Below are 15,725 nucleotides of genomic sequence, written 5' to 3' on the forward strand. Positions count from 1 at the left end.
AGGACAAGAGGAGGTTGGGGGGCATTTCAGTAAGCCTGTGGCACAGATTTGCTGTATAAGATTTTCAAGTCGCTCGAGATGTGTCCATCATTCTTTCTTTCTCCGTGTCGGTTCTCTTCAGCTTGTCATTGCTGTCATATATGTATGTGATGCACTTTTCTTCTCGCTGTGGGTGGGCACTGGGGTTTTAAACTCATTTGTCATTCTTCTCAAGGTGTTGGTGTGCGTGGTGGTGAGGGGGCCCCCTGCAGGCCGTACAGGGGATCATGTTGCCCAGGAGATGGCGGCGCTGTGCTCCTTGGCCTTCATGCGAAGCGCAGCGATGCTGGACGACTTGCGGTCGGGGTCCATGTTGAGGTCGTAGCCGTTGATGCCGCCGCCCATCCCCGGACTGCCGAACAGGCCACCCATGTGCGTCTGTCCCATGTGGCCCCCGGGACTCTGTACGCCCAGGAAGTCGGACACCCCGCCGGCGTGCGGGTGGGGGGTCATACAGGGGGTGACGGTGTCGCATGGCATCACGCAGCCTGGCACGGGAGATGCAGCGCTGCTGCCCCCTATCCAAGAAGGACTCTGGATCTGGAACACAGCAGAGCAGGAAGGGGCATGGTGAGTTTAGACCCCTCACAAACCCCTGACCAAGGGGCTAAGTAATTATTAGGGACAGCATTCATGGTGACAAAGGCATTTGACTGAAGCACTTTTGAGTTTTCACAGCCCTGCACCATGCACAATAGTCCAAAATCATAAATTTGGGCTTTTAAATTTAAATGATTTTTGGTGCTTGGGTGTAATGTTGTACAAACAGAATTCACTGTGAGAAAGTTCCAGATTTTTTCGATTCCTGGCAGATGCAGACATGGTCTTCTGTTTCGCATATGAGACAGAGCCGCTCTGAGGTCATCTTTTACTGTGGGGTGAAGTCATTCATAAACTCTGATATTTTCAACAACAAGCTGGCTTTTGAAACTGACCTCAAAAAGAAGAACGGCATGTGAGTTGTGTCCCAAACTACCAGTTCCCTGACTCCAGGGGTGATTGGATTGAGTGTCAAAGCAATGAGAATCAGGGAGAAGCCTGCAGACTGGCGCAGCGTTGATCAGAGGAGAAGGATAGTTTTGAGTTTGGTGAGGGTTGAGGGTAGTATTGATTGGTTTAGATGGGTGGGGTGTGGGGAACTACTTGGGGTGCTTGATAGTGTTGGACGGGCGTACGTGTGGAGGAGGCGGGTCTCGCCTGTGGGAGGGATGTGTCTGGAAGGTGTGTGTCTGTGGGAGGGGAGGGACTTAGGGAGGGCTGTGCAGCAAGATGAAAGTCTACTCAGGGAGGTGCCTCAGATGTGCCACATTCCACAGCTGTGGCCCCATGACCTCTGACCTCCTAGCAGATTAATAATAAATCGGGGGACCTCCAGCCCTCTGAGCGAGCGTGGCTACTCCTGCTCTCAGCCCTGCCCTGACTGCTCTCTCTGGACACCCTGCACCCCTGCACCCCCGCACTGCCAATAGCAGAGCCAGGAGTGGAGTGACAAAGGAGTAGAGTAAGAGAGGGAAAGACATCTGCCAATGAGAAAGAAAAGCCTCCCTTCTCCACCCAAGTCCTCCAATCAGGGCTGCATATCACCTCAAACCCCTAACCCTACCACCCAGATTCATACTTCTAGGCCCCATCAGGGCCACTGTCAGTACCATTACGTCGGCATCTTCCGTCTTCACAAATCACAAACTCCTAGCATCAAACAAAAAAAGTCACTTGTATCGAGAAGTAACTTAGTTCTTGTCGTGGCGATTAAAGTTCCCCTGATTTGCAAAAGGAGCTGGACAACTGAACACCAAGACCAGGAATGGGAACCATGGATTGCATTAAATTTTTTAAAGTGTCTGTTTTCTGTTTAAGCAGATGTGCAGCCATGTTCTTAGCATGAAAATCATGAAAAGGTATGCAGGATCTGATTTATACTACAGAGATAATCTGTAATTTCCTCTTCCCCCCAGACCCTGCCCCCATGACCCCAGTGTTCCATAACCCCTGATCCTTGACCTATCCTCAGAGTACCTGTGCATAGTTCTCAGCGCGGGTAAGGAGAGGAAGCTCGTAGGCTGTAGAGAAGTGCGTGCGGACCTGCTGCATCTGACCAAACCGCTCCCTCTTCCTCCACTTGGCCCGTCGGTTCTGGAACCACACCTTTTGGGGGAAACAAAGAGGTCAAGACCAAACCACAGCAAATCCATTATTATCATTTTTATTACTGAGCCGTCGCTGTTATTACAAATAGTAAGTACAATTATAATTACATTACAGCCATAACAGTCAGGAAGGACCATAAGGCACCATTGTTGACCACAGTATGATATTAAAATATTAGACACAAGAATATTAAAAATATTAAGAACGAGCAATAACAAGTAGACAACACAAGCATCAATTGAGAGTCAATGGATATCCAGATAGTGAGAAACACTTTAACCTTGTATTGTGTTATTCAGAAAGGATGCTGCCCTTTTATTAATGTGACCAAAGCATCTGCTAAACCTTGGTAATGCCCTACCTTGACAGTAAATTAATTCAGATAGATCTCTGTTTAAATCTGAAACAGAACTGAATCACAGCACAGCGGGCAGACAAAAAGAACAGGAGAGGGCAGGAGAGAGGGATTATGAGATCTGTGAGATCTATAAATTATAAGGTACATGAAAGCCCTGCTGTAGGTTTTGGTTGTCATGAGTTTAATGTGCTGTCCACACAGAGCACATCAAGCACATGCAGAGAGCAGAGAGATCTCTGAAATAAAGTCCACTTTTCACAAATATTCTTGCCCCCTCCATTTACTTTAGCCTTGTAAAAAAGGTACTCACAAAGGTTTGTCACAGTCACTATCAAAACCATGATTGCTGTGCCAGAGAACATAGATAGGGAATCTCTGACCACTGGAGCAGGTTACTCACTCAATACAGATTCCACACTGACCTACATTGCCTCTGGACTAACACAACCCACCTAAAATAAGTCATTATTTGTACTTAGCCGTGCTTGTATGTTTCTTTGTGTGTGCGTGCATGTGCGCATGCATGTGTGCACACGTGTGTGTGTGTGTGTGTATGGCAAAAAAGAAAGAAAGAGTGAAACCTGGCTCTGTTTGATGTGTGGGGAGCAGACAGGCTTTCATATCCAAACCATCAGCAGTACTAGGTGGGGAGCATGAGGTGTGCAGGAAATTCTGCACAGGTCCACATGTGCCTCACTCCCACTCTCCTCTCTGGCATGCAAGCTGTACTTAAGACTCCTGGTGACCAGACCCAACTCAGTTAGATGCTCTGCCTTGTCAGTTAGACTGGACTGCAGGTCCCAGTTACCACCCCCAGCTTCAAACAGGAGAGAACTGACACAGACACCACTATCTTGGCTACAGGAGAAACATTGTATGTTTACTTACATGTTTACAATAACAACATGCAGTGTGATTTCCATAGTTACCTAGTTGCCCAAGGAAAGCATATTGCTTAGTCTGGAGACAATATTGCATTTCAAAATGTTTTTTGAAAGTGGCTTTTGACCTACCTCAACACAAATAAAGTGATACCAGTGACCTAATAACTATTGTCCTATTTCTAAACTTTCCAGCTTTTAGTTTCTCTGCAGCATGTGCATGGAACAGGTAGCAAAATTATATTCAGCTCTCCACTCTGGTTTCTCTGGGGTAATTTAGAACCCTTATCAAAAACATTTTATCCTTCTCTTGTATACATTTTATTTGAATGACTTGTGTTCTGTTAAACTGTTTTATTTCGTATTTATGGAATTGTTTTATAGTGTAGGCCATGTATGTATCTGCTCGATGGTGTAATCAGGGCTCCCTTGTGAAAGAGACCCTGGTCTCAGTGGGATTTCCCTGTATACATAAATGTAATCATCATCATCATCATCATCATCATCATTAAATGTCCCAAACACATCTTAGAAGAAATAATATTGGCTGAGGAGCACAGATTCGGCAAACGTGCGCAAAGAGATTGCCAGTGTATCATAAGTATGACTGAGCATGGCTATTTTATAATATTTTTGAGGTAATAATATCCTGCACAGTATGCCTTAAAAGTGATCTGTCGCCTAACCGTTTCATTCATCAGTTTCACTTCTGCGAGGGAGCAAAAGTCCTGTTTTTTGAAGCATTTAGGCCAAAATACATTAAAGTCTGTGCATAGATTACAGAGAACATGCACACAATCAAAGCCAAGACATGATGAGACTTGTAAGTAGTCCATCCTGTACTTGAGTCCAGTGCAAGGCGAGACAACTTTTCATGGTGACTTCGACCCTTTGTTTACTTGGACTTGACCTGGCAGTATCAATTATAATTCAATTATCAATGTATCTAAAGTTGTTAATTGTATATATAAATATGCGATTTAAAACAGTTTAAATCGAATTTATTACATAGCAATCAATCATTTTTGTTATCTTCAACGTTATTTTCCCCGATTAACTTTTTTTTTTCGGTTAACCTTTTTAAACTACAACGTCATCAACGTTACTGACGTAAAACGTCTGATCAGTTCTCACGGCCTTCACGAATTTTTTTAACAAAATGTCTGTGCAAGGGGTCAAGCAATTTGAGTTTTTAAAGTTATAACGCCTTTGATGGAGACGAAACGCAAGCGTATTCTTGAGGAGAAACTTTGTACGACGCCAAATTCTGAGATTCACCTTGTCTGAATGTATCCTGAGGTAAGACAATTTGGATTGAACTAAAGTGACGTTGCAGTAGCAACTTCATAACCTGCTATCTCTCTCTGGCTTGGTTTTCTAATTTTTGTAATGTAACGTAATTTCCTAATGTTGCTAAAGTTTTACCAGTCAGCTTGCTAGCAAGCATTTCAATTATAGTAGGCAATGCGACCGAAAAATGTATTTCCGCAAATGAAAATAAATGTTGTCATTTAAAAAATTACGTTAACTCTCAAAAAAACAATAAACGAGTCATTACGCATTCTGTGAATAATAACAGTAGGAGCCCGTCGGCATCGACATATCTAGACGTATCGGGTTCTGAAACATTGGGAAAAGTTAATAATCCTTTGAGTTTTCTGACTTTCCTATAAGACCTACGTATTTCTGTCATTCAGTGACTTAACTGCGCCAGGGGTTTCAGTCTTTTATAATTCAGGGACCCCCTCCCTTGTGTACTAGACTGGTGACTTAACACTGGACTTGGACCCGAGGTTAAGTGACTTAACTACTGAGACATAAAAGCAGGTACTTAACAAAGATCATTTCAGACTCTGGAAGTTCATTCCTGTTGCTAGCTGCTGCAAACTGGAATGTGTTGTGACCAATGGCTGTACAGATTTTACAAACCTTTAATTCAAATGCCTTTGAAAGGTGTGTGTCGGGGGGAAAGAACGCATCCCTCATGTTTATATTAATGTGTGTCTGTTCAAATTGAGAACACCTGCAGAGCAAGCTCATTGCCCCCCAGCCAACCTTCCTCCACTCAATAGTGAGGTCATCGGTGACAGACAAGGTTAAGCCCTCACTATGATACTGCCTCGGTCAGCTTTCAAATGACTGTAGTGTTATTGCTGTATTTTATCCTTTGCATTGCACAATGCCCTTGGTATGTATAACATAAGAGAAAACACGGTATACATGTTCCTGCATTTAGACAGCAAAATTTAAGAGTCCGTTTAGCATATAACCATCCCTCAGTTTCTCTCTTTCTCCTTATTTGGCAAAACATGTTCATAGGCCTGTCCCTTTGCTGCATCATCCTCTGTCAGTTTGGAAAAGCAGATTGCAAAAGCTCCTGAACTGCATATGCATTCAACTTCTGGTTCTTTCTACAGAACAGTAAACATTGTCTTGGTCAGGATTCAGTTCCAGTCTCTGGGACACACATCTCTGCCCAGAGAACAACTGCTTTATCTAGACACTCCACACAGCAGCCCGGTTTGCGGTCAGAATAAGGAAGGCAGGGCTCAAAGCTAGAGATTCAATCCTTAAATCACTGGAGCCACAGTTTTCCTGCTGCTTCTGATTCTCATTAACTGTATCAAAGGGAATATAATAGTGTCTCGCTCCTAAGTCCTGCGCATTTATTGATTGTCTTGTTCGTATTTTGGGAAGAAAATGGCCCTCATCAAAAGATGTGGCATTCTCTCTCACTTTCTCTCCCTCCCCCACTCGCTCTCTCTCTCTGTCTCTGTCCCTGTCCCTCTCTCCTCTCTCCCACCCCATTCTCCAATCTCATTTCCTTACAGAATCAGAATGAGAAGTTGATTCTGTAGATGAGTGTTTGGCCAATCAGTTTGCGGTTTTTTGTTAATCATCGATGTTAAAGTTCCCTTTGTATTTTTTCCCTGATTTTTTAAAAACCAGCATGTAGTTGGAATTGGGGTGCAACACTAAAGCTGCTTGTTATATCTGACTCCATGAAAGGAGAAAGCAATCAGAGGGGAGAGGAGGCTGGTGTGCCGGGAAGTGGGTTCAAGAGGGCCCTGGAAAGCAAACGCTAACAGACTGTGAGAGCTCCATTTGCCCGTGTGTCAAGAAGACACACCCCCCCCCCCCCCCCCCCCCCCCCGCCTACTGACAGGAATCAAGCCATTTTCACACAGGGACAGTGAACCATATCGGCTTTAAACAGTAGTTTTTAGACATCAACTACAAGTCTTTTCATTTTTAAAATGTGATAAACTGATGTAAAAAGAGACGGCGAGTCAGATTGTGTTCAGGCTGGCATCCAATAGTTCACTGATGCCAGAGAGCTCATCTAACCACACATGCAACCTGATACTGGCTTCCTTTGTATTGGCTGAAAATGTGGTAATATTCTTTTTTTTTTTTTCTCACCTGCAGTTATAACAGTGTTATTTGCTTAATTAACCTTAAATTCAAGTGTATATTTCAAAGAGGACAAATCTTAGGCCACCAGTGTTTACTAAGGAGCAAGGTCACTTCCCTGGTGAATAAGCTCATTATACATTTTGCTCATAAGGGCTGTAATGGTAGGATTTTCAAGGATGCTCACAGGATGAAGTTCACTTCAGAGAGTGTGAAGCAGCATCATGACTCTGGAGGCATAAGTAGCTCAATTGCCATTTAAATTTGCATGGTGTTTCATATACTCTTCATCTGGGGCTCTATGGCTCAATGAAACGCTCAGCAGAATTGAATTGGGGGTTTAAAGGAAAAATCACCCCCTTCTTATCCCATTCTTCCTCCCTCTCCCCTTCACTCCCTGCTCTCTTCTTCTGTTTCTCATATTCAAATTCAAATTGCCTTTATTGGCATGACAAACACAAGGTATAGTGTATCCCACCAATGCCCCCCCCCCCACCCCCACCCCCCTTTAAACCTGAAAGGGGAAGTTGGGAAATTGGACGGCTAGATGGGGAGAAGTGCTCAAACCAGAGCTTGTTTTCATTTCATGTTTAATTTCCTGACGCCTAAGCCCTCTGGCTCTGTGAGTCTGCCCCCTCCTATCCCGGAGACACCAGACTGGTGCACAGGCTCCTTCTGCTCTCCTCTCTCAAGACTCACAGCTTGGCCGGAGATACGGCCTTTTGAGAGCCGTATCACGCGTTTATCTAAAAAATCCCTCCATCTCTTCCTTCCTCTGTGTCCGTGCGGTTCTCTACAGCACACACACACACACACAAACGTTCACTTGCCAGCTGAAGAGCTTTGTTTGTTTGCGTCGTTCGGGGCAAACATCTGCAGGGAAGGTGGCTGCGAGCAGAGAAAAATATCTTTTGTGTTCCACACGCGCAGTAGTGACACGGTAATTGGTAGAGATGTTGACAGCTAAAGCAGCTTACGGGCTTATTAGAGAGCTTTTATTTATGTTCCAGCATGGAGAGAGAGAACGCAGGAGCAGGGAAACTCAAGCTGACGGAGCAGAGGAAAAGAGCCACTTTGAAGTTGAGCCACCAAAGATTCGTTCCTCTGGGCTCCAAAGTTCATAATCTGCGTGCCCTGTCACTCAAACTTGGCCTCGCTGCGCCAAGTGGCTAATTCCGCCATGTGTCTCATAGTCCAAATGAATATGTTAATCACATTAGCTATTCACATGTTTACCCAAACGGTGTAGAGATGCATCTTCTGACAAATGCTTTGTGATGTAATACAAACCAGCCTGTGCAACTCCAGGCTATAGTCCAGTAAACAAAAGTAACAAACTAAGTAATTTTAGCTTTACGCTTTCAATTTAAAGATGTAAAAATGTTCTGTCAAACAAAAAACTTTTTTGTTTTGAAACGTCAAAGGTTGTGGCAAACTTTAATTTGTTAATTATTTGGCCTGTGAGCCTTGTAAATGAGATGTCCCCCTTAGTCACAAGCAAAGGATGTGCTTGGCGGAAACCTTTGAAAGCCAACGGACAACAAATAAATCAATGATCTATGGATCCCTTGTGCCTTTTAGCTGTAGGCAGGATCTATGGACCACAGTTGCAAAACAGCATCAGTGTTGTCCTGTCAGAGTTGGCTTTTAATTTAGTTCATGTGGATGACTGGAGGGATCTGTTTGTGCTCAGAATGAATGCAGGTATTTTACTGTAGCTCCTAAAGAAAGCCAGTTGCCCTGTCTCCTGTCTATGTCTTTCTGTAAACTTAGAAATTGAATCTGGCATCTCAAAGTGGTTTTATTCCCAAGCCAAATTATTCTTCCATAAGGGGTTTTTTTCTTCCCCCAAACGCTGTGCTCCAAGGCCATCTGAACATAAGAAGGAAGTTTTGAAAAACCCTTGACCTTTGACCTCTCAACTGTGTGTGGAGTGCAAGCAGCAGTGGCAGTGTAGCGTCTCTCCCTCTGAAATTTTCTCTGAATCTATCCTCCATGGTGGACAGACCGCTCAGGAATGGTAGTCTGGATATTTGCCACTGTGTGTGTAACATGGAAACTTTGCTGTTCGGAAACTGAATTAGGAACAGCTTAAGTAGCAGTGTATGTGCACCCATAAATTAATGTGATAAATCACAATTAAATAGTGTTAGTTTGCAAGTTATTTAAATATTATAATATAATGCTGGAATATAAATGTAAATATTTCGGCCATACGGGAAGAGATAGGTTTGTAGTACTCTCTTTGAAATATCTGAATGCTACAAAAAAATAAATATTTATGAATAACAAATAGATACTGTGCATATTTTACTCTTTATTATAAACTTTATTTGAGCTCTGCTAGCACTAAACATCTTGCTGTATACCCTTCTGGAACAATGAGATGGATGCTCTTCATTGTCACTTATGGGAATGTTAAACATGAACAGTAAACACATTAACAAACATGAACACATGCAACGAAAAACAAAATGCCTCCATGTGACTCTTTAGATGGAGCAGTATTAGTCAGATTATTAATTCCAGAAATTGCTTCCCAGAGCAGAATGGGCTAATGTGGCTGCGGCATTATCAAAGTTTTTATGTAGTATGGGACTCCCCATCAGAAAGAAAAATAAATTTAATGGTTAAAAAAAAGGCAACTCCATCAATGTATGTTCTCAACTTTAACTGCCTCTCACAATTAAATTCCAGAAGTTCTTCTTCACAAACAGTTTAGCAAATTTAGTGATAACTGCAGTGATTGAAAACATATGTGTTGCAGTAAAAAAGAATAACTGTATTTATTTGCAAGTCAGATTTAAGGCCAAACATTGATTGAATCTAATTGAGTTAATTTGTCTGCTCAGGTCCAAATTGAAGTTGTCCTGTAAAATCATTTTCATTAACCTACAAAATGCTGTAAATAAGTGTAAAGCGGAAGGCCCTTTTCATATCACTGCTAAAATGTCTTAAATCTTTTACCAGATCCACAGGGAGTGCTTAGGTAGTAAAAGAACAACTTCAAACACTGGACACTGGAGCCAGAATGGAGGAGGCCTACTTTCCAAAAATCCAGACTGAATTATAGCCATCGGCTTCCTGCGTTTCATCACAGTGTTCTGTGCCACTGTAACAAACCAAAAAAAGAAATCTAGAGCCATCTTGACCTTTAGAATTTGTCCAGCTTTGTACTGCCTCGGAGTGATACAACACACCAATTATATATTTTTAATGTTTTAATTAAATTCATATCTCAGGACCGACAAGAATGTAATAGAGCTGTACAATTCTTATATTTAACTACATGGAAGTCAGAAGTGTTTTTAAGTGCTAAACAATCCGCAGCATGCGTATCTACATCTTTCAAAAGTTCGGTGGTATTTATGCTTTTTGAAAGATACGGTGGTTCCCCCAAAGTAGCTGCTGACAAACGGGCATGAGAAATACCGCTCATGTGATGTCACAGGCTGCTTACAGGTGAATTATGTCCAGTGAAACGTGATGCTCTGCCACACTGGACAAATGGCTGCAAATTATGGGGGATAAGAGCAGAGGCAGGGCAGCAAATTCTGCCACCTGCCCTTCAACCCAGGGAGGGGCTCAATCCGTGAGCCCCCCCCCCCCCCCATTTGTCAATCAGTGCAAGAATGTGCCAATCCCTGAACAAATGGGAACAGGGGGCGGGTGGGAAGGGCCTGTCGGTGGACTGGGTTAAGGGGTTCAGGGGTTCAGGCATGCCCCAGATGAAAGCCTGTCTCTGTGCTATGTTGATGAAACTGTACTCCTCTCGACAGCGCACATGTGAGGACCAGGCCTGGCTCAATCCCCCCCCCCCCCCCCCCACACACACACACACGGTGCTCACAGATAAATCTCCTCCCCCCCACCCCCCCACCAGCGGGGTGATGACATCGGTCCAGAGGTATTTCTATTAGCATGTTGTGAATCTTTCACAGGCCCAGATGTGGGAAGTTAATGTCCAACTCTCCATCTGTCTCTCTTGCAGAGCAGGCAGTGAAACCTCAAAAAATGCATCTACCTAACAGAGTTCACGCACTGCAGTGTCACACGCAAATAGCTAAACACAGGGCCACTCCAAGAAGGAAAATGGTGCGTACAAATTTTAAATGTTGAAATTCAGTTTGATGCAAGGCAGATATCCCTGCTACGAAGTTATATCAATCGACATCACCCTGACAGACATGCATAATCACCACTGCCCTTCCCTACACGCCATCTCATTGGTGCATCCAGTGCTAACACCACGCCAATCAGCTTAGTGTCTTTTAAAGTGGCAGAAACACATTCTGCAACAAAGATCTTCCTAGGAACATCACCGTGCCTGACGGGTGTGACTGCTACGCTTTCCTGCTTTTTAACCAAGCGCATCCCACCGCTGGCCCCACCGTGGTAAGCATTAGCCATTATGTCAACCTGTCAGTGCGATGAAAAAAGATGGTCGGCGTCAAAGATGGCCGGCATCCCAAATGGCCGACGGCAGCGCCTACCTGCACGCGGGCCTCGGTCAGGTCGGTGCGCAGGGCTAGCTGCTCGCGGGCGTACACGTCCGGGTAGTGCGTCTTCTGGAACACCTTCTCCAGCTCCTCCAGCTGGTAGCTGGTGAAGGTGGTGCGGTTGCGCCTCTTCTTCCCCTTGTTGCTCTCGCCCTCGCCCTTGTCCAGGGGGCTGGCCAGCTCGGAGCCCGGTTGATCCTGGGGACTCTTCATCCCCCCGGCCTCCTTCACATTGAGGTAGGTGCCATCCATCCCAGCTGGGTCGGTGTTCTGGGGCAACTCGGAGTCTGTCAGCCCGGCACCGTCTTTGGCTGCAGAGAGGAGATATGGAGAGTTTGTCATTATGCTGCCATGGCGCTTCACGCCAAGGGGATTATGGGTAATCATTAGCGTACAAGGGAGTAGGCAAGTGTGTACTTTCATTATTTTTTCCTTATTATTAGTTCAAACCTGCTAGTCTGCACCTCGTTAATTCTGGCCTATGTCCTCCACCCCTTTAGTTTGCAGTGATTAAGGGACAGAATCTTTGCTGACCAGAAAAGCATGTTTTTCTTTTTTTTTTTTTTGATATGCAACTGTTTGATGTTCAGAGTTGGCAGAAGCAAGCCCATGGTCATTAGTGAACAAAAACTTTGCTGACCAGAAATCCATGTTTTTTGTTTTCTTTTTGGCTATGAGACTATTTGCCAGTGAAAATAAGCAGGAATGAGAGTGTGGTAGCTATAAAACATTCTACCAGACAGCTGTCGGGTTGATTCCCTCTTTTGTGTAAAAAGTCGAAAGGTATTTTCACCTTTTACTCCACTCCAGTGATTTTTTCCCCTACTTTTTCTATATCTGATAATGAGGAGGTAATATTTTCCATAAGAGAGAGAGACTCAGGCCTCTACTTTGCTCTACTCTACTTTTTTGAATCTGGACAAAGACAATGTCATTCCTAGCTCGTATCCGCTGGGTTATGGACTAAAACAAATTAGATCTGAATTAAATAACATTGAAAGATGCCAGTGTGATTAATACCAATCCAGTAAAGGTGCCAGGATTAGCAGATTAGCTGGGTCCTGTGGTTTTCACAGGGAGGGGAGAAGAGAAAAACTGATCTTGGTTACAATGGAGTTATAGCTAACTCCATTGTAAAATACTATGTAAATACAGTCAATGATATATAAACCAATACATATCAATGATTTATAAACCAATATATCATCATTATTATTTTAATAATATTATTAGTAATAGTAATAGTGGTAGTAGTACCAGTAGTAGTATTTTTTGCTAAATCATACCGGGAGCGAACCTATTATGATTATTATCTTTGCCCAGGTTGTTCCAGCTGGAACTGCCTGCCACAGAATTATGTGTTTAGGAGGAATAGAGAGATGAGTAGCATTGCACATTAGTATCCAACATGGGTCACTTCCCCCACCTGCTTGCTATGAGGGATAATAAAATAATAAAATCTGGTTTAAACTATACCTGCTATAGTTTCTGATTGACATTTGCAGCATTAGGCTTTTTAAAGAGCTTTTTGTGTTTTGGCTTTTAGCAAGTGCTTTGTAAAATATTCATGGCTATCAATCAAGAGTACAACATGTGAAATTTCAACTGTCAGTTTATTTTCTGGGCCATTTCTCTGCCATGGGGGATCTTGTTGGCACAAAGAATAACTGCAGATTTTCACAATATTGCACAAGGTTGAGTTTGTAGTGGAAAAACTTGGTGTGACACTGCTAATAAATTATTTTTAAAATGTGTTATTTAAAAGGCTAATCTGGAATTTGTGTTTTTGGCAAGCTTTAGTCTGTAATATGTTGGTAAACATTGGTAAATTTTCGGTTTTGATGCATTATGGGAACTCTAATATATAAATCATGTTAACTGGTTGTAAACATATTGTTAAATACATTAACTGATTATATATAATTATTTTCAGAAACTAATGGTGGCTTGCATGTAATTCATTTAAGACTTTAAATGGCCATTTAATAAGGGAAGCAACTAGTGTTAGTAACATGCTGTCAGACTTTTGATCCAACTTCAACTCATGATGCAGAACATATTCATGAACAGTTTATTATGAGGATCTGTAATCGCATAAGGCTTGAGCAATAGGCCTTATATTTGCAAGTACTAACATCAATTAATATATACTCAATAAACAATAATAAATATATGAATTAATGATATATACTTATTTACTAATAGTTTACTAATGGGAGACAAACTATTTATTAAAGGCCCAGTTATAGTTTATAAGTATACCTTAAAATAATGTTACTAAGTTTGGTTGGTGTTACCAAATTTGGGTTTATTTAAATCCACTTTTTCGCAACAAAGGCAGCCATGCTGACAAGGCTGACTGTAGATCAGGGGCATTGAGGGCTTCTTATGTGGAGAGTAGAGTACAGGAGGATGTACAATTGGGGTAATACAGCATAGGGGGTTGTGGGGAATGTAGTACCACAATTAAGGAGTTTGAGTACAACAGTTGAGGGGTGTGTGGCACTGTGGCACAAGAGCTGCTCCCCCCCCGTCTCTCTTTCTCTGTATTTAAACAGAGAAGAGAAGATGGAAGTAGAGGCCACCTACTTCTGTAAACAAACAGCCTTAGAAATAAATACACCGGACAGAGAGCCTGGTTCTGGGGACTAACTGCACCCAGTCAAACCTATGGGTGCCCCGCCCCCCTCTCCCCCGCCTGCATCCCTGTTTGTCTTCACTGCCCGTGGTACGCTCAGGGCCAGTAATGGCTCCCACATTGCCCCCTGGCCTGTGATTGACACATCCTGTTAAACGCGAGGGAACAAACATGAGTGCCCGGGCGTAAATATTTTGAAATCGTTCCTTGCATTCCTACAAAAGAGACACTGTTGAGGGTCAGGTGGGGGCGCAGTGGTCAAAAACACTTGCGTTTACATCCCGTCTCGTAGTTTTTTTTTTTTTGTTTTTTGGTTTTGTTTTTTTTTTTTTTTTTTGAAGACGTATAAGAAGGGAGGGTGTTTTGACTCCCCTGTGTGTTTATATGCTGTCTGGGAAACTGAGTCTGGCAGTCAGGTTCTGTCTTTCCAGCAGTGTCGCCATGCAGCGAGGCCAGAAACTCTGTCAGCCTTCTCTAAGCATCTCAGAGCAACGTATTTCTGAGGGAGTGCTAAAGTGGACAATAGCCTTGTCTGTGTATATGGATATCCTAGTACATGGCTGCATTAGTGTTTCCCTGGTTTTAAAAAAAACAAAACAAAAACAAAAAAATACAGGCCAGGATTCATACAGTGTCTTGTCCTTAACTTTGACTCATGGTCCTTCAAAAACACAATTTGACCAGTTTGGTATCAGGGGAAAATTTACTTGCCAAACTATGATAGCGAAGACGCAAACATTCAAGAGTTGAGAGAATCAGAAGGGATTCTGGGGGTTTGGGGTTATGATCTGCAGTATTATATCGACAATTATTTTATGCAGACATCTCAGCAGGGAGTAGTCCCATCTGTGAACAGTCAATATTTATCTTACAATATTGAAAACAAATCGCCCTGCCTATTTTAATTTGTTCATTTATTCTTTATGAGTCTCTCGTTCAAAGGGTGAAATAGGTTCTGAGTGGTCTGGATGGATGTGCAATGGTGGCCATGTTGAGCAGACTGACTGTGTGTGGTGCTACGAGTGGAGGGTTCAGCAATGCAGAGGGATGGCCCTGGGCACTGTGGATGAAAGTGAAATGCTTTACCTCCACTGTGGCCAGTATGTTCATTCTGCCAGCAGCCATACCATCCTGTAATGCTATGGTGGGTTTCGTTACTACTGCCTGTGAAAGACTTGCTGCTGGATTTGGTGTTGGTGGGCCAGGAGGGCGGCACTGTTCTGGGAAGAAGTGTAATGTCCAGTACCCCAGAATAGTGATGGGCCATTACACGGTAGATGGTGTGACATTAAATCTGAGGTCTTAACTCTCTGTGGACATTAAAGATCCTAATGGTTCTTATCACCGAGTAGATGTATTAAGCCTTACAAGCCACTTTGCAAATGAGCTTTTAGTTCTCTGGTAACGTACCAGGCTGAATAAATCATTCATTTCTGCCATTGGGGTGCTCTTTGTCAAGGTGAAGATTGTTCAGATTGTCCTTACATGAACATGGCCATCTCCCTTCTTTTTTGAGTTTTCGTAGAGGATATGTTTTACAGCGCTTGGAAGTAGATACTAAACTCTTAAATCCCTGCCGTAAAAGTCTTATGATGTCCGTGTGTTTTCATTTAGAGGAATTTCCACTACAACAATATATTGAAACAAAGCCATTGTTCAGTTTTTTTGAACTCCAAAGCCAAGATCCTCTGCATCATCTGCAATTATCGTACTGACAGGGGACCAGGAATCTAGAGTACATTGTCTGT

The 15,725-nt window shown here is 43.0% G+C and overlaps 1 protein-coding gene and 1 long non-coding RNA gene across 5 annotated transcripts in view; one reads left to right on the plus strand and one right to left on the minus strand.

The window, feature by feature from the left end:
* Window positions 1–242: 242 nt before the first annotated feature.
* The window catches only part of LOC118227908 (homeobox protein aristaless-like 4), a 32,141-nt gene continuing 16,658 nt past the window's right edge, over window positions 243–15,725 (minus strand). Inside the window, exons 2-4 of the mRNA XM_035418961.1 lie at window positions 11,334–11,650; window positions 2,056–2,184; window positions 243–579 (exon numbers count right to left, since the gene is read on the minus strand). Coding sequence (XP_035274852.1) covers window positions 265–579; window positions 2,056–2,184; window positions 11,334–11,650 — 761 coding nt within the window. The 3' untranslated portion in view covers window positions 243–264. The remainder of the gene's footprint in view (window positions 580–2,055; window positions 2,185–11,333; window positions 11,651–15,725) is intronic.
* The window catches only part of LOC118227910, a 67,774-nt gene continuing 56,697 nt past the window's right edge, over window positions 4,649–15,725 (plus strand). For all 4 annotated transcript variants that reach the window (XR_004765372.1, XR_004765371.1, XR_004765373.1 and 1 more), the window contains exon 1: window positions 4,649–4,725. This is a non-coding gene — a long non-coding RNA (uncharacterized LOC118227910). The remainder of the gene's footprint in view (window positions 4,726–15,725) is intronic.

The sequence above is a fragment of the Anguilla anguilla genome, chromosome 5, assembly GCF_013347855.1.
Source record: "Anguilla anguilla isolate fAngAng1 chromosome 5, fAngAng1.pri, whole genome shotgun sequence".
NCBI lineage: Eukaryota > Metazoa > Chordata > Actinopteri > Anguilliformes > Anguillidae > Anguilla > Anguilla anguilla.